Source organism: Rhopilema esculentum, chromosome 21 (genome assembly GCF_057945365.1).
Source record: "Rhopilema esculentum isolate cy_ngs chromosome 21, ASM5794536v1, whole genome shotgun sequence".
NCBI lineage: Eukaryota > Metazoa > Cnidaria > Scyphozoa > Rhizostomeae > Rhizostomatidae > Rhopilema > Rhopilema esculentum.
The window spans coordinates 4733268-4755122 of NC_142835.1; the positions used below are offsets into that span (position 1 = coordinate 4733268).

Below are 21855 nucleotides of genomic sequence, written 5' to 3' on the forward strand. Positions count from 1 at the left end.
TAGTACTCTCACAGAAAAGCAATTTTTTTCAAATTATAAAAAATTCTTCTTTTTAAAAGAAGAATCAGGTTTTTGTTCGAAACTAGAAATTACGAATTATCAGGCAGTCAGATTTCCGGACTGATTGTACAAATATTGTTGTTGCCGAATGAAATCAGACTTACCCTGTCCCTACTTGTGCTTATTCTTATGGCGTTGGGTATTACTCTTGCAGTCTTCTCTTTTGTAATTGCAGTTATTTCATGCCAGTTAATTGTTTCCTAAAACGATATACAAAATTTCCACATTTTAGAATTGCTAACTTCTGTGCCAAGAACTGAAATATGTTTCTCAAAGATATGTGTCTCAAGCAAAGAATAAAACTATCAAACAAATTGAAAAAAGGTCCTACGAATAAAACAACTTACTGCAAATTGAAAAAGAAAACATTTCATTTCTAACTATATCGTCCAAATTTAGTAATTTTAAAGCCATACACATTGCAAAAACCAAACATCACAACCAGCAATGCTCCCTCCCATTTGGAATAATTTTGGTTTGTTATGAAATGACACTGGAGACTTTGAAGTGCGTTATTCGATTGACAGGTATGATAATTGGCCAAACTATCATCATTGTTCTAGGGGGTAGGGGAAAGAAGCACTTTTGAAAGGAAATGAAAAAACTAAAACACAACGGGTTGGATGTTCCAAGCAATTTTTCTTGCACAACAGTAATGAAGGACAAATAGAACAAGTGAGCTTACCAGGGTCTCCCATCCGAAAATATTTGCATAGAAGCACATCCAATTTTGAGAAAGGTAGACACGCCCATGAACAAGGATGTCTCTTTGAAGTGCACAAGAATAATCTAGAAAAGGAAGCAACCAACTTAGATAAAAACGATCGCATAAAAAATCCATCTCGTTAAATATATACAAAAAATTTATCGAGAGTACTCGAGAAAGACACAGGTACATTACACACAATTTGGTCTTGTTTTACTTTCCATCGGGCGATGTTGCAGACCAACTTACGATTTTGCTTATTATATTGAGGGCAGGGACGCTAAATCAATGCAGAAGTTCGTTACATATTTAACTATAAAGGAGGCACTCGTTAGAGCGAGGCACTCATTAGAGCGAGGCACTCATTAGAGCGAGGCACTCATTAGAGCGAGGCACTCATTCGCGAGAAGGGGGGGGGGGGGGTAATTCCAGGATTTACGGTATTGCAAATTGATACTGGCTGCTCCTAAATATGAAAAGTCTCTCGCGATGCAATGCATAATACGTAACCCCCTTTCAAATGAAGAGAGAACACAATGTGTTCAAATGCGTCCTGTTTCTGTTTTATAAAAACCAAATTGTAGATGAGAGAATTCCAGAAAAGCTTTTGCAATTTTATGCGACTTGTCAGTGAATATATATAAAGATACGCTTCAAAAACTCTCAAATTAGATCTTGTTAGAAAAAAAGCAGACTTGCCAACGATCAGCATCTCCTCCAGTGGAAGATCCTTGAAAATTCTCTTGAAAAGAGCACATTTTGATTTGAAGGACGCTCCAGACATAATCTAAGATCCAAGAAAATTGTCAAGAATTTTTCGTCAAGTTATCGAAAACATAAAAAACGGCAAGTTCAAACCAAGAAATTCCGGTACATGGAGTATTTCTGGATCACGTTAGTCATAGCCTAATACAATACAGTGAGTAATCAATAACAGAAGGCCTAAGTGCATACAGTATCATTCAGTATCAAGTACAGTATACTAATTGCGAACAGCAGAGTCGGCTTTGTGCTAACCACAAATCGACCAAGATTCTGAGATCAAAACCAACGTCACAAAAGTTTCACTTCTTTGTCGTCTCCAACTGCTTCCAAAAACAAGTACAGACAGGCATAAAATAAGGAATTATGGCCAAAAACTGGTGACCAAAATGATGACAAAGTTTATAAAGAAAAATTGGTAGTCAAACTTATATATACTCGGAATATTGTAGTTCTGTTTAGTCCCAACAAGAATCAACGGATTTAAGAATTTCAAATTGCAAAAGTAAAATATTCTTTTGCCTTTGCCCTTACATGATTTTTTTTGCTTGAGCAAAAGTAACGATAAAACTCTTTAGCATCATCAAAGGGGATAAATGCATCTCATTAAATACGTACAGGGGGGGACATGCTGGATGCAAACAAATGTACATGCGCTTGAATTGTAATACATTGCACATGCACAGGGTTTTCTATCCAATAAATAAAAGACAATGACATGGAATTAGAGTTTTCATCATATTGAAAGGTAAATTACCTGTGATATTCGCTTGCCTCTATGACCTTTCCTTTTGTCCTTGGCATCTGAATCCGATCTTCGTTTTGCAGGGCTCAGACTTCGAAGTTTAGACTTAATGTTAGCAGCTGCATCGGTCGCTTTGGTATTCGCATCTGAAAGCCTGTTTAAGGAGATTTGCATATCGTTATCAGAGTAAATACGAATCAAGATAATTTAGCAAGACAAAAATAAGAATCGGTAGAACAGATGGTAGCTCGACAACAGGGAAAACACAGTAAAGATTAATTCATTTTACATCATCGATCATTTTCAATCTTTTGGGCTTGGCAGTGCCTTGGCTGATAAGACTGGTTTTAAACTCAACTTGTAAGTTGATTGGCCTATAAACAAAGATTAAGTTTATCAGGGAGGGCATTTATATTCATTTCAAGAGAAGGCGTTTATTTAAAGGAGGCGTTTATTAGAGAAAATAGGGAGGCGTTTATTAACAGTTCGAAAATCAACACAGGCGAATATGTACTTATTTTTTTAGGGGAGGTAAAAGCCACGTTTGGACCTTACAGAATTAAAAAAATATATCAGAACTCATTTAACGAGAAAGATTCATTTTTAGGGAAATAAGACAGTGAAAATATAGGGAGGAAATCTACTGTAATTCTAGCTAGAACCTTTAAGTTGAAAAAATGACAGCTACCATACCATCTTGCAGAATACGTTACAAGAAGGCAAAATTTTGTGGTATTCAGACCGGTATGACCAAGCTTCAGCTTCCGGTTTGAAAACAAGCTATTTTGCATGAAATGGAGAATATATTGCATTGAGACCGTGTTCGGAATGATAAAAAGTTTTTAAAGACCGTATTTCAACTCAATTTAAATTACCTTTTACTTATTAAATGTAAAATTTAATGCATTGAGACCGTGTTCGGAATGATAAAGAATTTTTGAAGACCGGATTTCAACCCAATTAAAATTACCTTTCATTTATTAAATGTAGAATATATTGCATTGAGACCGTGTTCGGAATGATAAAGAATTTTTAAAGACCGAATTTCAACCCAATTAAAATTACCTTTCATTTATTAAATGTAGAATATATGGCATTGAGACCGTGTTCGGAATGATAAAAAGTTTTTAAAAACCGGATTTCAACCCAATTAAAATTACTTTTTACTTATTAAGTGTAGAATATGTTGCATGAAAAAGATGTACGGTATGATAAATTTTAAAGACCTGACATCTACCAAATTAAATGTAGCTATTAATTATGAATTGAAGAATCCGCTGCATGGAAAAATTCGAGCATACGGGAAAGTGGACTTTTTGATTTTTAATTAAAGAAACAGCAGGAAAGATGAATTTGTTAAACAAATAGCAGAAGAGCGGGTTGTCTTTTTGTTCAATAAAACAAAGAAAATTATAAAGCAAATTACTCCATGAAACGGCAAAACCTGCCACCAACAGGATCAACAAATCGCACCCTGGAAACTCCATTTCAGCAGAAAATTTAAGTTTACTTTAACAAAATATATGACTACCCTGAAACAAGAAACGAGAAAAGAACGAAGGCGTTGAAAATAGCTTGGGATGAAACAATTAAGATTAGATTTCATAAAAAGATAGCTATTTAAAAGTGAAAACCTTTATTTTTCTAATCTCAACTTTTATCTTCGTATGCTGAGAAAACAGGACAGAGCAAGATTTTGGAATAGACGAGAGAGCAATAAATGTTTTAGATGGATAAATAATCAAAAGCTAATTCATCAGAATGACAATCTGTCGATGTTTTACATAACAGGCATCCATGATTTTGTAAATGAACAACTAACCAACTTGCACTAAGCGCAAACCTAGCAGAAAAATCAAGAGTCGTAACTCACAAGGAGTCAAAGCGGATGTGCAGACTGCTTAACGAAGCTGCGGTTGGAGCACTGACCGGTTCATCGTCAGCAAAATCGACCACCGTCTCGCTCTGAGTTGAATCAAATATACCTTGTTTGGCATCGGCTTCATTTTCGTTTGAAGCGCGATTGCCTTCCATGTTGAATGGCAGAGAATTTGCGCTGTTTTCCATGAAAGCAATCAAAGTCGACCTGCTCTTAAATCATCCACATAAACATTTGAACAACATGCACGGTCTGCAAAGACTTTTCTGATGTTTACACGCCCCGTCCTTTCATATCAGTAGTGTCAATTCGAATCTCGCCAGTTATTCGCTGTCCTTGCCGCAGCTGCTTCTCAAAAACAAAAATTACGGATACCAGACGATAAACCAGCATGCATTAACATCAACACCCGGTCAACAGCAAAAGCAGATTAATTCCTTCGAAGCTGTTTTCCTCTTGCTGACGGTCACGTGTAGCTCCTATTTCACAATACTTCCTTCCAAGATCTCAACATGATGCAACAAAGTAGAGAAAAAGCGATAGGGCTAACACTAAGCCTCCTTTACGATAAATTCATACAATCTATCAAGCTTCCCGTAACAATGTACTGACAAAATCAATCCGGTACATGATATAAATAATGCGTCAATGAAGCAAAACAAGAAGAACTGTCTGTCCCAAGCGAGGATTGACAAAGAGATCACGAAGAGCGATTGGCTTCTTTATACTAAACAATCACAATTCTAGTTGAAAGCCGAACACCTGTCATGTCTAAATAATGAAGATGGCCCATTGCATACTGCGGCAATGTCAGCCTGCCAATTAACTGGTGACAAAGGAGGCCTACAGTGGCAAAAAACAGGATTTAAAATGAATATAAACATTTGCAGATCGATTGTTTTTGACAAATGAGTTTGAAAGAGCTGGCTATAGGAAGACGCAGAATCATCATTTATAATTAAACAGGGAAATAGAATGTTCACCTACTAACATTCACCAGAATAATGACAACTTAATTCATAATTTAAGTAATAAAATATCCTCTTACTATGGAAAGTTATGCAACAAGAACTCAGGACAAAAGGGTAAGACATCTATGATACGAACAAACTGTTTTGACTGTGGCTTCAAAATATAAGCGCCGCAAAGAAGCAGACGTGATCTTTCAAATGCGTTGAAAATGATTGAATGCAAATACAAATGTTGACTTTTTGGGAAAAATGACAGTTACTACTTAGGAGAATCAAACAGAGTTTGAGGTAGACAAAGATCAGCGAAAGCATGCAACAGATGTTTAAATAGACTAACTATAGGCATTATACGTCTAAAAATATTGCAAAAATAATGATAGAAACAGGAAATTGTAGCTCGTGAAACGAAGGTTGATGTTTTACAGCATAAAAGCAACACTAGATCTGATGCTATTGATAGAATGAAAAAACTGTTGCAGTATTGTATAATATTCTTGTTCAATAAATCTAAATATAAAACAAACAAAAGTTGTCAAATAATTTTACTGAGACGCGTTGACGTAATAAACTAGGCTTATTTCACAACAGCGGAATAGCTAGCAAAGAATCCAACAAGGCTAAAGGCGGACACTGTTATAGAATGTTATAACTACCGACAGGAAACATGTCTGTAGTTATAACAAACGTAAAGTAATATCTAGAGGATGGATTCTTTAAAAACAAGAAGATATTACAAGGAGATATTTTATGTAAGAAAGATAATACAAAATGCGGAAGAACTCGCATATTCTAAAACGAGAAAGTTTTGCGCAAAGACTGACAGACGATCCACATAAAAAGTAAAGTAAGAGGATTTCAATTGGCATTGATGTTTCTTGAAAATCGAACAAGACATGAGGGACTCCGTGAATTAACTGATTTTAAAACTAAGAGGAAAGAAAAAAATATCAGTCTCCACTAAACCAGGGTATAGAAATGTATTAAAACATATTAAAGTAATTGCAACAAATGTAACAACAAGCTGCAACCTTAAAGTAACTTTGAGCTATTGGTAACTGAGTAAAAACACAACCAAAAACAAGTTCTCTTACAGCATTTGCACCACTTTATCCAACAGCACATATGCATTGGGTATGGAAAATGTACCTTTAAACTATATAAAAATCAAGTTATATTTAACAGCAACCTCCCCAGTAAGAGTTGCTGGAGGGCAGCAAAAATTCTGAGAACAAAATATAATTGTGTATGTGTGTTTTTAATTATGGTCTCTAAACAAATAAAAGGTACCAAGTTACCTAAATAAAAATTGATGTATAACACACAGGATCTATCTAGAAGGTCAGATCATAGGATAATCTAGAAGGTCCCTGAGCAATAGAAAAAAATTATAGCAAGCAGGCAGGCAAGCTCATTTTTCTAGTAAGTAAGCAAGATGAAGCTTTGTTTATACATTCCATGGATTTTCTGGCATCTATGCACCCTTAATGTCAGGACATGAGCTCGTTGGGGAGATGAACAAGAGAGAATGTTTCATTGAGTAAGAAGGCCCTTCATCCTGGAGTCAAAGAGCATGCACATGGAACAGAGTCACTTTTACACATGGGTTCTGACTCCAGGATGGAGGATTGCCTCATTCCTTTTAAGAATTCATCTCATTCATCTCCCCAACTAGAGCCCTCAGAATACATTTACAGTATCAGTAAAAAAAATCTCAGTACAGTAGGAAGGATAGAATTATGGGGGCACTATTGCACCACATAAAAAGAGCCAACAAGTATTTTTTAGTGAAAACGAAGGATATTCATAATTTTCTTGGATAAGAATTATGTCTACAACTAAGGAAAATTTTCATCTGTTCTCTAACAGGACTGCTTTTGTTTAATAATCTCCACAAAAATCTTAATGACAAACTTAGCATTTAGGATCCTTTGTGAAATTACTACATTAATAGCATGCAGCGGTCTAAGAAAAATCCTATTATTCATTAACATCTCAGGCTCAGAGGCGATATGAAAGAGGAATATCCATTTGAATGATTTCAGTGGAATTTATATGTCAAAGTGGGATTTATATGAACAAATTGAAAATGATGATCGTTTCAATTATTATTAAACACTTTCAGCACTAAAACAGCTCAATTCATACAGATCTGCCTCTTAATCAGATGTTGTTTTCATATCTGAAGATGGAACCCTTTTTATGCAAAAACTCACTGTTGGCTTTGAAAGCAACACTGATGAGAACAGTATGCAAAAATTCAAAACATACAGTGACCTTATCAAGGAACAAACCAATGTGTATCAAGCATTCAATGAGATCAGCTGCTTTGTAGATTCAAGAACTAAAAAGCCATTCACAAGCATGGGACTAGATCAAAGTCAGGAGGAGTACAACTAAGACATCAAAGGTGATGGAGAGGTTTTAGGTTTAACAGAAGATGAGGAAAGCTGCACTGTTGGATGGTATGCAGACCTGAAATGGCCCATGCTGTTGCTGAGCTTGAGTTGTCTGAGAAAATAAGAACCAACAAACTTTCATCATCATAAGAAAACCCCTGTCTTTCAAAAGTATTACTTGAACCATGTCAACAACACACCATTCAGTGATTCATGGAGATAGCTCAGTGCAAAACAATACCAGAGATGTTATGGATGATGTAGCTATAGAAACTGTTGGCATCAATAAAGAGTTCAGCAAAAAAGCATATGAAGAATTTGTTAAAGAGACCATCAAAAGAAATAGAGGATCATTTTAAAAAGAACAAGTTTCCCTAATTTAGCACAATGTAAAGTGGCAAGTAGCCTTCCAGATCAGACATCGAGAGGAAGTCTTTGAAGAATGATGTCTGAACCTTTTTTCAGATTTTCAAAGCAACACAAACAAGAGAGTCAGCCTTTGAAACCTTATTCAGCCATGAGAACAGTGCAAACCTACCTTCAGTAGCTTGGGATGGTTTAGCTGTGTGCTCTCGCGTAGGTAGGCCAATTTTACAATCGTTTGTATGTAAGGGAGGTTTGCAAATTGTATTTTATTATGTAGTAAATTTAAATAGGCTTAAGAATTCCCTTTCAAGTTGCCTAGTGTATTCAAGTATATTGGCCTATTTTTCTGCACTATTCAAACACCATTACGTGCAGCTCTGTGCTCACTTTCTTCTATGCTGCCTTTGGAAAAAAGGCTTGGAATTCATCCCACAAAATATTCATAGCTTCATGTAAAGCACTATGTGAATATTTTCAACATTCTCTGTCAGCATTTTGCATTAAAGTTTCATGTGTAGTTGTTTCCAGTTACTTCCTCTTTACTTCAGGATATAAAGTAAGGAATTCAGCAAAAGTTATTGTGACATTAAGTGAACACTTTCTTTATTGTTTTTACCGGCTGAAAGGATATCATAGTACCCTAAGTTCTTATTCGTATGAGCTATGATTGAGTCAATTTATTCAATAGCCCCGGAACTGGTCGCTTTTTCCTTAACTCAATCAAGACCCTGCCTTAGTGTTAATCTGTGATGGATGATGTCGTATTAGATTTGCTTCAAACCCATTGACACCACACAACTCTTGAATCTATCTATTCTGCCTAGTTTCACCCAGCCCCACCCTTTCGTAAAAGAGAATACCCAATTGAGAAAGTCACGCTACACCAGTGGATTGGGGATGGAAAAGGGTAGCGGGAATTTACTTGCCTCACTGGCTTGACCTTGTAGAGGCTGCGATATCAATAAGAGTACTGATAAAATGTGGATGCAACCCTGAGTAAGAATGCAGGGGAAGATGCAAATGTGTCAGAGTGGAGTTAAAATACACAGGGCTATGTAGATGCAATGGTGACTGAAAAAGAGACTCACTGTGTTGCTTTGATTTTATATAATTAAAACCATGTCAGTATTGAACAAGGTGTCATAGTTGTTTTGTGGTTATGTGCTCTGGTAATGCTGCTTTAAGTTAAATGCCTTGGTCTTTAGGTAACTAGATTTAGACAAAATTTAGTGAAATTACAATGAAATTGTAGCTTGAAGTTCTTTTCTGTAAAAAAGAAATTTGGAGAATGTGAAATATTTGACTCTCCTTCTTATTTGAAACTGCACATGTTAGTCCGTATTTGTACCAATTTTAATGCCTTTTGCTCATAGTGCACAATAGTTTCACCATCATTCCACTATACTAATCCCTTTGCGAGAACATTTGGAAACTCAGTTTCAAAGAACTACATTAACTATAAAAGTCTAGCTCACTAATATTTTGGCAAGTAATGATTCGCTTGTTGCCCTTCTCCAAGCCCCATCCACTATTTCCGTCTTCGACTGTCAGAGACTGAGAGACAACTTGGAAAAAAATCTCAGTTGAGTACCCTGTGGTACATACATTTTCTTTGCCAGGGAAACAAATTACTTTTGAATTCTGATATGTTGAGCATGTTTTTTGGTTTTTGTTTTCTATCATCTTTATCTTCTATTTTAGCCCTATGTGAAATTTAAATGAAATTAAACTGGTTTGCACAGAGAGGGAAGTGCGATGAATGGACAACCGCCAGGCACGTAGGCCCATCTTTCACATTGAGCTTGCTTCAGACAACTCCCTCTCCTTTTCGTTAAATTTGAAATTTTCATAAACAAAAGAGCATAAAATTCATTTTCCTGCACTTAAGAAAGTAAATAAAAATACCAATGTGGAAAAATCGCCACGAATTGGATAAACATACTTTTTTGTTTCTTGTGATTCTAAACTTGAAGATGACGAATGTGGCCCGATGCTGGCCACAACAACATCGTCTTCAGGATTACCGTCTGCATTACAGTTTTCTGTTTCTTTACTTTCACTACCATTACACGTTTCGAAGCTCTTTTCGTCTGCTGCAGCATCTTCCATCTTTTTAGTTGGCCCTTGATTGAAACATAAGAGCAAATAATTAATTTGTATTCTTGTATCACTACCGCTTCTCTATCTCCTTCACAGGGGTTGATGGCAGTGGTCTAAGTTTTGTGGTCAGTTTGGGTTTCGTGAAAAATAGGAACAGGTTTTCAATATCGTTTCTACCTTTGATTTTTGAAGACATTCTGCAGGGGGCAAGCCAAAGGGCAAGCCAAGGGGGCAAGCCAAGGGGGAAAATTTCCCCAGGGCCTCCAGTTCCGGGGGCCTCGTAAAGTATTGAGTTCCATTATAAGCATGATATTTGGCAAACGAAACAAACGTATGCACGAGTGCAAGAAAATGACTGCAATAAATAATGTGAAGGTATTTTAAGGCAATCTAAAGACCAATTTTCTGTTCCCTTCGCCCCGTCTTTGGGTTTTGCCCAAGGGCCTCCAAATCCTCTCGGCGGCCCTGCTTCTTACATTCAACATTTTCAGGGATCGTGGTGCCTTTGCAATTACAATCTTGCCGAAAAAAATTAAAAATATGTTTTCAAAATCAAGTTATACGCATTACATACAATAATGTATACTGTAAAAATAGTGAATGAATGTCCCCGTGTGGAGACATTATCTTAAAATACTTAAAATGAAGTGATCGAAACCTTCAGCGATTTTATATCCCCATAAATTAGCTTTATGTGACAAAAAATATTCTTTATGATATAGTTTGCTGCATAACAGAATACATGGTATGGTATAACGGAGTTTTCCTCACCTGATAATAACTTCCTTGTCATTTTTCTTACACCATTCTTGAAAACGTCAGTTCTAGTGTTTTCCTTCATTCTAATAAAATAAAAGATTTTGGGCTGTATCTATTCGACTCAGTTCTGAAAATTCCATCTACATAGATAGAAGACGTAAAGTTTGGTGTACCGCGGATGTCAGTGTCCGCCTCTCCAATAATTTCATAAGATTTTATCTTGTGAATCGCTATCAAGTATCGAAGTTTGGTTTTCTGAGCACCTTGTATGCAAATGTCCAAGTCAGCCTGTGTTTGAAGCAGCTCGATCAACGTATGCTCACAGCAGAAAGGCTCTGACTCTAAAAAGATGATTTTTAAAACATGGTAGATCGTCACAAAATTGGAAAAAACAGAGTGTTTTATCCTTTGTACGCGAACATGTCATTTTTTAACCTCAATCATCGGCTAGATCGTGACAGTTAACGTTTAAAATCTGAATGAACGGTACGTATTTTTCCAAGTCAATTTTTGTACGCTCTTGGTTTCCAGTACTTGTTCCAGTCTCCAGTTGGCATTCTCTTGTAGATAACGGTTTTAAGGCACAAGGTTTTTTGCCAGTGCCCTGTTTTATTCAGCTGAGGCTGTCACAACTTTCTGAGAAGGTGTGCTTGTGACTTACGTACAGCTTTAATAGGGCAAAAGGGGGCCGGGTGACCAGTTTGATTCCGTTATGAGCAGGAAATTACCGCGTGGGTGAGGGAGAGGGTAGCAGTAAATTTCGAATTTAGAAATGCACCAAATACACTTTTGCCTCTACAATAGGCCACGTATTGTCTGGGATCAGAGTCTTGTCATCTGTTCTGAGACTGGGGTCCTGACAAGATTTTGCCCCGCAGTGAAAATTGCTTTGTTGCGCTTCTATAGTATTTTTTTGTAATGCTCGTGTATAAAAAACGCTGAGCTATACATAGACAATTTATTTCCCTATCATACTTCATATAAACGTAGGTATTATGTATGCATAATGTTGATTCAAAATAGACATTGATTTTTGCTTGCTCGGTTGATTAATTCAGGAGAACCCCCCCCCCCTCCCCCCTTCAAAAACACATAGCGCTTATTAATCGTTACAGTTACACCTGTTGATGTCCTTTTTTTAAATTATTATGACCAAATCTCGATCTGCAATCCAAATCTAGATCTGCAATCTCAACCATTTTACGGTAAAAACGTACGCTTTGTAAAACTTTACTCGATGAAAAGTAATTGCGATTATTTCTCCACATTTCAGACATCCTCCATGTATTTTTACAAACAGAAACTGTAATACATTTATTTTATCAAGAAATTAAGCTCCAAGAAAGGTTTGCCTTTTTGCATTTTATTGGTATAATAAAAGGTCTTTTTTTGATTCCAGTCAATTTTATATCCAGACCGACAAGTGCATCTTTGGTTCAAAACAATGACCTCCCCCGATTGTAAACGGTTTTAGCCATATATAGTGGTTACTGTGAACACGTACCTTTTTCTTTTAATTCTCACGATTTATCTTCAAACGTTTTCAAGGTGACTTTCAGCGCAGGATTCGCTTTATTTGAGAAGGACGGAACCATTTCTGATAGAATGAAATCCGATAATAACATGGTTCGACTGCGTGCCCTATTGTACGATCGTTCGATGCTGTCGGAACAATGAAGTCGTAACCATGCACAAGCATTCGACCGGTGATCGATGCCCGACTTGGTTGGCGATCAACATGTTACAAAGATGTCTCGAGGAGCTTGTTTGTGAAAATTTCTCGTATAAAAGTTAGTAATTCTATTATTCCTTATAGAATTTTATGAAAACAAGGACATAAGATTGATAATATCAAACTGAATAACCGGACCGGGAGAGAAGAAAACAAAGCCGTCGGAAGTGTGGCGCTGGGGTGCCGGAGGGGGAGGGCTGGTGGGCTGGTGGGCTTGGGGGGCTCCCCCAAAATGAATTTCGTTCCGACGACATTCAACAATAATTTCTGTGCCTGGAAAGAACTTAGGGACGCTTCACATAGACATATATCCAAGATAAAGACTTTTAATAAACAATAAAGGTATTCAGATTGTAGGGACAGGTTGATGTTTCAAAATTCTCTCCAATTTGCATCTCTACGTTTCTTCTTTATGATCTACAGTAGGGGCAGACGAACGTTTTGAAAAAAGTGAGGGGGGGGGGTGGAGGAAAGCTCACTCTGTTCTGATAAAGAGGATCGTTGTTTGCCAAAAACCGGGGGAAAAGGAATCATGAAGGTTATACCTATCATGTCACATGGTAGTTATACCTTGAATTCTGTTTTAAGCACCCGGGGGCTTAATGGTTCTGTGGGGGATCAAGTGAATGACCCTGCGCTGTACAAACGCCTCGTCCCTCTAATAGAGACGAAACTCCAGAAAGGTTCCCGGTTCCTTGTTAATAATGTATAAAAAGACAAAAGCGAAAAGGCACTGCGAATGTTCTATTTATTTACTTATGAAAAGACTCCTTGATATTGCGAACTTTACATTAAAACGACATATTCCATGAGTGAGATTATTTCTAGCGTGGCGTTCATCTTGCGAGTTGTGTCTCTCTTGTCTGTCTGTTTCTTCGAATCTGTTGAATTGCATGTCATCAATCACATGACCTAATCGATTTCCTTCAGGTTCTCAGCACTTTAAAGGGGAGCTTATAAGAGAGGGGCTAAATTGAGAGAGGAAGCTTAATAAATATTTTGTAATAAAATAACCATTTTAAGTGGTAGAATTACTTTTATTTGTGCAAAATAAAAAACATCAAACCAGGGTTCTACCTCAATGATATAGTTATTGTCATCGTCATCGTCATCAATTATTTTTTTGCGTCTTTATCCGTCTGAGTGCAAACGTTATTTTTGGTAAAAGGCTCGCACATGGCCCATGCTTAAATACACATTAAAATTTTGTCTTCGGATCGGTCAAGACTGGAAGAAACATGCTTTGAATTTCGATTTGATGAGAAGTATTGAACGAACAATTAATAAAAGCAAGGATACTGTATTTTTGATGAAATGAAAATCTCTTTTTTTTGTCAAGTTTACTTATTTTTGCATCAGTGAATTTTGTTTAGGGGGGGCTAAATTGTGAAGGAGGCTTAGTAAATTTTTCCTTCTGAAAAGGGGGGATAATAGGAGAGGGGGCTTAATTGAGAGGGGGGCTTAAAAAAGATTATCATTCACGATAATTACCACTGAGGTGTGAAAGTATGATCATCTAGTCCCAAGCTGTTGTGGCCTATTTCTAAACATTATGGCTCCAGTCACCCTATCATTTGCCACGGCTCTGCCCCATTCTCTCTGGTACACTTTTTAACGATTAATATTTAGCTCAGTTTGAAGTTTTCGCAATTTCTCTTATAGGGAGATTGGACTACTCGACTTGCCTTTCAGCCTTTAGGGACTAGCGAGGAACTGAATTTTGTGTAAGAAAGCATGCCGGATTAGAAATTGCTATCATCATACATGATGAAGAAATGGGGAGAAACAAACTGACACCAAACCTGATTCGTTGTTGCGACCCAACTACAAAGAAATGTCTAACTTTTTAAAGAATCTTAAGAGATACACAACGCACAGAGTCAAAATCGACCCTATACTGTTACATACACTTTCCTGTGCATTAAAGCAAAAGACCACTTATTTACATTTCAATTTCGAAATAATCTTAAATTTTTGAAAATCTTAAATGAATCATTCATCTATTTGTAATATTCTGCTATTTAAGTACATTTGATTATTATGCTCGCTTGACGCTTCCTAGCACTGTCGATTTTACATTAATGGTCATACCTTCTGACGTCAGTTCGTTTCAGAACCTTTCTTTGCCAGCAACTTTGTGGATGACTATAACTGCTCGTTGCAGTTACCAGAGAAGAAATGTTTTGCCAGACCTACTTTACTGAATTTTTACAAGACATCGAGGAATTGGTTCCTTCTGACGTCAGAGCTGAATTCGCAGAAGTTAAAAACCCACTATTGTTTGCCCGCCACCATTAGCCATTTTCCTTCCGCGTGCATCAAAGATAAAACAATCTTGAATCATTTTCTAGTAGCTAAAATGCATTACATAAATAAACTTCACGCAGATTATAGTAATTAGTTTAACATTAACGTCACCATTGATATTTTTGCAATGATTGCTACAAAAGATGTTCATCATGTCACTGTTTCTAAAACATTGAAAAGACAGAGTTCCAGCTCAAATTTAAAATTTGGGATGCAAGGGCCTCTTTTACTGGCAGTGGCAAATAGTTAAATATAATGTCATGTACCTATTTTTCTCACTGACGAAACCCTAGCGTAGGCAGGGCCGGAGCTACTTCTGTTCTTGAGGGGAAGGCAGGGGTGTGGTGGGAGCTTTTTTGGGCCGGGGAATATCAAGTATTTAGGGGCACAACATTTTGGTGCTGACTGTTTCTTGTTTGTCATCACTTATAAAATACTGGAAATGAGTGTCAAGGAGGCAAGTGGAGCCTCACTTAACCTTTTTTCTCACAAATCTGATATTACAAACGATAAAAGCTTAAATGAAGAAAAATCCAAGGGGCCCACATGAGAACTTGTACCGGGCCTACCGGGAAATTTCCTGAGTCCCGGTGGGCTACCACGCCTCTGGGGGGGGGGGGGTGCTTATCAAGAAATTGTATAAAACCTCTCTTTCCAAAAATCATTTCATTTGGTTCTATTTTTTCAAACAATTTTCTCCATCAATTGGTATTAAAGCCTAGATGCCACTTAACTTACTCACAATGAAACAAATTTTAACTAAATTAAACGTTATTTGACTAATTAGAAAGAGCTATAAAACTACCAAATTACATCGTTTCGACAAAATATAAGAAGAAACAAGCAAACATAAAACAGAAACAAATGAATTTTTTCAAGCTGAGAGAAAAGACAAGAACAGCGATAAAATGCTTATTAAAATGTAGCCACAATCACAGTGGTGACCCCAAAAACTATTCTATTCTTTCTATGGCACCGCCTAAAGGCAACTCAGCTTAGTTCCACAACTCCACAAGATGATGAGCTCCACCGTGTTCAAACGCAGCAAAAATACAAACAAAGACCGAGACACAACTTTTGTTTGGGGTCCAGCCATAATAAATATAAAAACAGCCATATTTTACAAAATAAAATGGGGGCAAGCCCCCGGTATCTCTGTCCTATACAAAGATGTTGATGATTCGCAAAGTACATTTTCAATCTTGCAGTTTTCCAATATTAATTCAAATTCAAATTTCTTGTATGTTTATTAAAAATGTTGGACTGAAAATATTGAAGATGACTCACTGGCTTATGATGACACCTACCGGCGGAAACGAGGCTGAGAGCTTCGTTGGCAGGAAAACACAGCAATGGCAGGACTGAATTTAAACATTGAAGAGATTTCGGGTGAAATCCAAAAGTCGCTTGATGATGAGCAGAGTGATAGCCAAAAGTCAACTTTAATAAACTGGATTCAACGGAGGAGAGCCACTTTACGACCATGGATGGAGTTTGTTAATACAAAATCTTTTTCGAAACCTAGAGACATCGCGCAAGTTGGAAAAAGAATCGTCAGCAATGTAGATACTTACCAAACTAATTACATCGTCATTTGTCTCTTCCTATCAATATACTGCATGTGAGTTATATTCTTTAATATTTTGAAATTAGACATTGAAATAGAAGAAAATTTAGTCCGTCAGCAGAACAGAGGTGTGCTGTCAGACATGACTGCAGAGTACGGCAGTTTCAACCAAGATCTTGGGTGTGCAAGAGCAAAATTTCAAGTGTGCCAAGTCAGGCACCGCGGTACGTTGAGAAAAGTGGGGGTCTTAAAAAGTGACGGGGGGGGGGGGTTAACACCATATAAAATGTGGCTTTACTGGTAGTTTATTACTTACTATTTGGGATCTTTTGCAAAAAGTGGGGGGCTAAAGCCCCCCCCCTGCTCTGCAGTGCCTGCAAGTGTGCACTTTGTTATAATTGTGCACTTCAATTGTGTATATAGTTGCCACAACATTGACGAAGATCAGAAAAGTTAAACTTTCTGAAAATTGCCTTTCAATATTGGTTTGCTTGAATGGTGTTTTGACCATCTTCCTTCCCCACATAGGGGTGCATGTCAACAGCATAGCCATAACACAGAGAATATGATTTTCATAATGACTGTCTTACATAAGCCTAAACATAAGTTGGATCATTATTTTTCATGCACATTTTATCTTGAAAGTAACCTCCAAATTGGGAGTGACATCAAATAACATCAAGCAAATGGCCACGTGGGGGAACCCATAAAGTATGTTTCATACACTATACACTGTATGAAACATACTTAATGGGTTCCCCCACAAGGTTCTTTTGATTTATGTCCCCTCTCCCCTGTAAAAGCTGATTACTCTTACTTTTTGGGCTGACTACCCAGAATTTTGCGTACAATCTTGCACAAAATATTTGACCACAGATGAAAAATTGAAAAAGAAAAAAGATACATCTAGTTTCCACAACTTTTAAGAAGAAAGTGTAAACTTTTGTGAATTGAATTGCCAAAAAAATTTTGGGAAAGGCATTTGTAGCATATTATGAGGAGAAATTGCACAAAGTTCAGGCTTAGCTACTTATGATAGCTGAACATGAAACTTATGATGTGATAAAGAAATTAATTGATTTTTGTAAATTATATATGATGGAATGCTATTTTCACAACAAATACAGGCTTAGGTGTAACTATAAAGATAGTGAATGGAGTTCAGTTGAATAAAGTTTCATGCCTTTGTACAAAATTGTTAGTGATTTAACCAGTAGACAGTTTTACCAGAGAAGCAGTATTTGTATAAAAGGCTTTATAGCAATTCAACTCTTTTCCCTTCATATTACTTAATATTTGTTACAGAATAACTTCACCATTGCTGCTGTTTGCACTAATAATTTCAGGAGGTGCCTGTCTCTATATTGCGAAAAGAGGCAGAGGACAGAAACTAAACATAGCAGGTTAGTAATTCTTTAATAGTACTTACATACCTATTTTATGGGGACCATAATTTGGAGGAGATGACCTGAATATAGTTTTTGGTTGGGTACTTGGGATATGTTTCTTTTTTAAAAAGTTACTGCAATATTGTGAAATAATCATTTTCACTGTGTTTTGCTTTTTTGAAGTGTTATTACAATGATAAGCAATAAATTCACCAAATATTCATTTCAGGAAGAGAATTCTCGACAGCTGAGCAATATGCTGCTGTACTAACAATTTCACTTCCATTGCTCTTCTTTGCATCAGCTGGTTCTGCAATTTTCTGGATAATTGGTATGTACTCATCATGCCGTATTAAATTATTATGTAATGGCAGACCCATAAAACCACAATGATTTTACATAACAACTTTACATTTGGAAACCCTCTTCATCTTGGTAACAGTTATACAAACAGCCTTCAAAACTAATCATTCTTAAGATACAGTTAGTCATTCTTAAGTTATTCTTATCACCTTTATATATGCAGTACTAATTATTGCAAAATTTTCAATTTATGATCTCCCTTCAAGTAAACTTTCTTGCCTTTATATTTAAGTCAGTAAAAGACCAAACTTTCAGACCAACTTTTAGCAAGTTGCTACAGAAATTGGAAGAAATATTGAAAACCTGCACTAGTATGAACTGACAAACCCTAGACACTAAACAATAACAAGAAAGGTTTTTATTGAAAACCAGATAAACTTGTATGGTCTATATGTAAGTCTCCAACTATTTTTTGCAAAACCTTGCTATTCATCAAACTTATTTTTAGGAGCTTCTGTTTTCATCATCACCTTGCATGCATCATTAGTGGAGCCTACAACACAGGAACCTGATATAGAACTTGATGAGGTCAAGTCTGTCGGGCCTTAACCGAAAACCCTCCTGTCAGCACCGACTGACATACTTACTTACAATGACCAGTTATTTTTTCACACTATAATATTTTATTTAGTTAATTGTCAAGTTTTTGCAACTATGTTCTATTTAGTTAATTACAAAGACCTGTTATTTACAAAAGTGGAAGTAAAAATCCCTTTCAAAAGTGAAAACAAACTTGAAATGAAAAAACAATTCAATGTCATTTAACTTGGCTACTACTCCTATTTTGATTCTTAATTTTTGCTTTATTGTACTAATCTTGGGTCCTTTGCAATATACCATTGTTTTCAAGTTGTATCATTTCTTTGATTATTTTTGGAACATTGTTCAGTATTGGTTTCAACAGGTACAGTCCCCAAAATGTGGTGATGAATAACATATTTTTCTCTTGAAAAATTAAAGATTATGTGGCTGATTTGTAAATCAATCTTATCCCAAAACCATTCCCCAGTATCCATCATGATTGCATAAAGAATTATTGAGACTTTTTCCAAATATCGCATTGCACGTAAATATGCAAAATTTATTTTGTTGCTACCAAAGACCAGATGAAAGGGTCAGATGTTGTTTGTCTTTGAAACCAAGTTCCAAGTGGTTGCTAAGGTAGGCCAGTGAAAAGAAAGAAAATAGCCCATCTATATAAACTGCAAGTTTTCAAATAAAAACGGTTTCAAAAAGATTTTATGAATAAAAATTTGCTTGGAATGACAGAACATCCAGCTTATTTTTGTTAACATCAAATCACGTAAAACTGAGCTTTAAATTTAAACTTCACAAAATGACTATTGTATAATTAAAATGTAGCTATATTATTCATACATTAAATACAAAACCAAAGAAAGTAAAATCCCTTCTAAGAACTTTGAATAACTTCTATATTAACCCTCTGTTTTTTATCGTCTGCATGCTTACACCAGAAAAGCTTTTCATGAAAAAACCACCGTTACTTGACTCAAACTGAAATGCTTTTACAGACCTCAAGTGCTTTAATTAATCTCAAGTTGTTATAAATATATTTGTATTCTTTAAAAGATTGTAAGCTTGTGTATTTATTGTCTATATAAATGTTGACTAAAAGCACCAGACCCTGTTTTTGCTATATATCATTAATGTGCAAAAATCTTTCACCTCTAGTTGCTGTTCTGTTTCTTTGTAAATACGTATATTCTGAGATTTAATTTAGCAACCTAATCCCAAGTATAGTTAGTAAATCTTTTATTTCATTTCTTTTTTAAAAAGAATTAGGATTACTAATTCTTTGTGCAGAGCATAATAAAAGGAGATGATATTTTTTTATTTGACTCTTTTCATAGTGAATGATAGTGATGATTAAAGGTTGATTATGTGACACTTTTGTGCAGAGGGTTAAATAATATTTACTAAAATTCTATCTTTATAAACTATACGATAAAGGCTAAAAACTGTGGCGACATATATGTCACTAAATCTACATACAATTGGCAGCACTATTATGGTTGTGCAAAGTTATCAAATGGGATTATGTTTCTCTGTGCAAATTAGAGAACATTCTTTCTTTTTATTTTTTCATAAATTCTTTATAACAAAGTTTATGCTTTGAAATGGATACATAAAGAATGATGTATAAAGAGACTGCTTATGAAAAGGTCCAGATAAAAACGTTTTTCTAAATTTCAATGTGACTGACCTGTTTCAATCACTTGAACATTGGAAGTAAATTCTTCACCGTGTGGCAGTGTTAGTGGCACATTCCAAAACTTCAAACCACCTGAAAAATAGGTTTTATTCCATGCATGTTAGATATACACATACAAATTATCTCTTGCACTATATTTCAGTCATTTTTTAAGATTTTCTACCGATGGTTAATATAGGTGGCATCTCCTGCAAAATTAAATGTTCCAATTTTCCTTTCCCCCTCCAAAAATGTCCCCTTACATTTAACTTGTACAATTTATAAAAGAGTCAACCAATTTTTAAAAAAATCATCCATGTGTAGGGAAGTATTAACCTAGTTACCATGCATGATATATCAATACTTTGTTGCCCATAACAAATTTCAGTAAAATGATTTTTTTTCTATTATCCTTAAATACATTAAATAAATATATGTATTTAATAAATTGTAACAAGTAGTGAAAGACAAAGGTCATCAACTACAAACAGCACTTACAATTGAACAGTTGTAATCATAGACATAAGAAACAGGGGCACAGAAGGCATGTGCCCCCCCCCCCATTTTTCAGAAACAGGATTAAAGTACTTATTTCAAGCTTATATTTATATATCTATATTTTAATTCTCTTAAGGAGGAATGTCATTCAGCAGAAACTGGTTTTAAAGGGGGCCTCTAATAAAAATATTAATTAAAAGGACACAAAGTAAAATTTTTTTAATTAAATTAAACTAAAAAACCTTCTTAACAATGTTCAAGACCTATCGAAAATAATGTTCAAAATTTACAATCTAAAGAAATCTAAAGAAATCTAAAGAAAAGAAAAATTTTCTCTTTCTAAATGGTTTTCCTGAAGCTATGGAGAGGGGTTGTCTGCTTAGACTCCACTAAAAGGCTATTCAATAGCTTTGCACCTTTTAAGAGAAGCATTTCTGACCATTTGCTGGACTTTATATTGGTAAAATAAAATCGGTCTCTGTTTTGCCAAGGCTGTGTATTAAATAGAGGGATTTTGCAACATTCAAGGCAAACTTGTTGCCTTTGAGTCAAGTGCCCAGTTTTCTTTGGTCACTATTAATAGCCTCATTCAGCTGAGTTAAATCTCAGACTAGGTGTCATCAGCAAACATGGATACAGTTGAATCTTGGATAGCCTGTGAGAGATTGTTAAAATATATGAGAAAGAGAAGCGGGCCAAATTATGCGCCTTGTGTAATACCAACTTGAAGAGATGTTCCTTTTTTCCTACATGGGCCCTTCTAATTTTGAAATGCTCCCTATGTCTATGGTTACAATGAATCATGAGCTTTGAAGTGATTTCTTCTTTGATCATCTTTACCATCACGGACAGCCTTTGGTAGATGTTTCTAATAGCGAGGCAAACAGGGAATGAATTCTACTTAATGTTTTCCTGTAATAAAACTGAACATGCTCACCTTATAAAAGCATATGGATTTTCAGCTCGAAAGAAATATACATGAACTTTAAATTGCAACTTGAAAGCGAAGGCATCATCAATGCCATCATCCTGTAGAAAAATTGA

General features: G+C 35.8%; 3 protein-coding genes across 3 annotated transcripts in view; 1 reads left to right on the top strand and 2 right to left on the bottom strand.

Moving 5' to 3' along the window:
• Positions 1-14625, bottom strand: part of LOC135684627 (protein Aster-C-like) — a 30612-nt gene extending 15987 nt beyond the window's left edge. Inside the window, exons 1-7 of the mRNA XM_089115108.1 lie at positions 14568-14625; positions 10757-10827; positions 9828-10008; positions 2286-2427; positions 1466-1553; positions 746-849; positions 165-260 (exon numbers count right to left, since the gene is read on the bottom strand). Of these exons, the coding sequence (XP_088971234.1) occupies positions 165-260; positions 746-849; positions 1466-1553; positions 2286-2427; positions 9828-10008; positions 10757-10826 (681 nt within the window). The 5' untranslated portion in view covers position 10827; positions 14568-14625. The remainder of the gene's footprint in view (positions 1-164; positions 261-745; positions 850-1465; positions 1554-2285; positions 2428-9827; positions 10009-10756; positions 10828-14567) is intronic.
• Positions 14626-16082: 1457 nt separating this feature from the next.
• LOC135684246 (prenylated Rab acceptor protein 1) lies at positions 16083-21123 on the top strand. The gene is made up of 4 exons (XM_065199716.2): positions 16083-16404; positions 17656-17753; positions 17968-18069; positions 18550-21123. Exons 1-4 carry the CDS (start codon positions 16136-16138, stop codon positions 18648-18650), a joined length of 570 nt encoding a protein of 189 aa, XP_065055788.1. The 5' UTR covers positions 16083-16135; the 3' UTR covers positions 18651-21123.
• Positions 19296-21855, bottom strand: part of LOC148957593 (FERM, ARHGEF and pleckstrin domain-containing protein 1-like) — a 33096-nt gene continuing 30536 nt past the window's right edge. Inside the window, exons 34-35 of the mRNA XM_089115106.1 lie at positions 21749-21840; positions 19296-20406 (exon numbers count right to left, since the gene is read on the bottom strand). Coding sequence (XP_088971232.1) covers positions 20361-20406; positions 21749-21840 — 138 coding nt within the window. The 3' untranslated portion in view covers positions 19296-20360. The remainder of the gene's footprint in view (positions 20407-21748; positions 21841-21855) is intronic.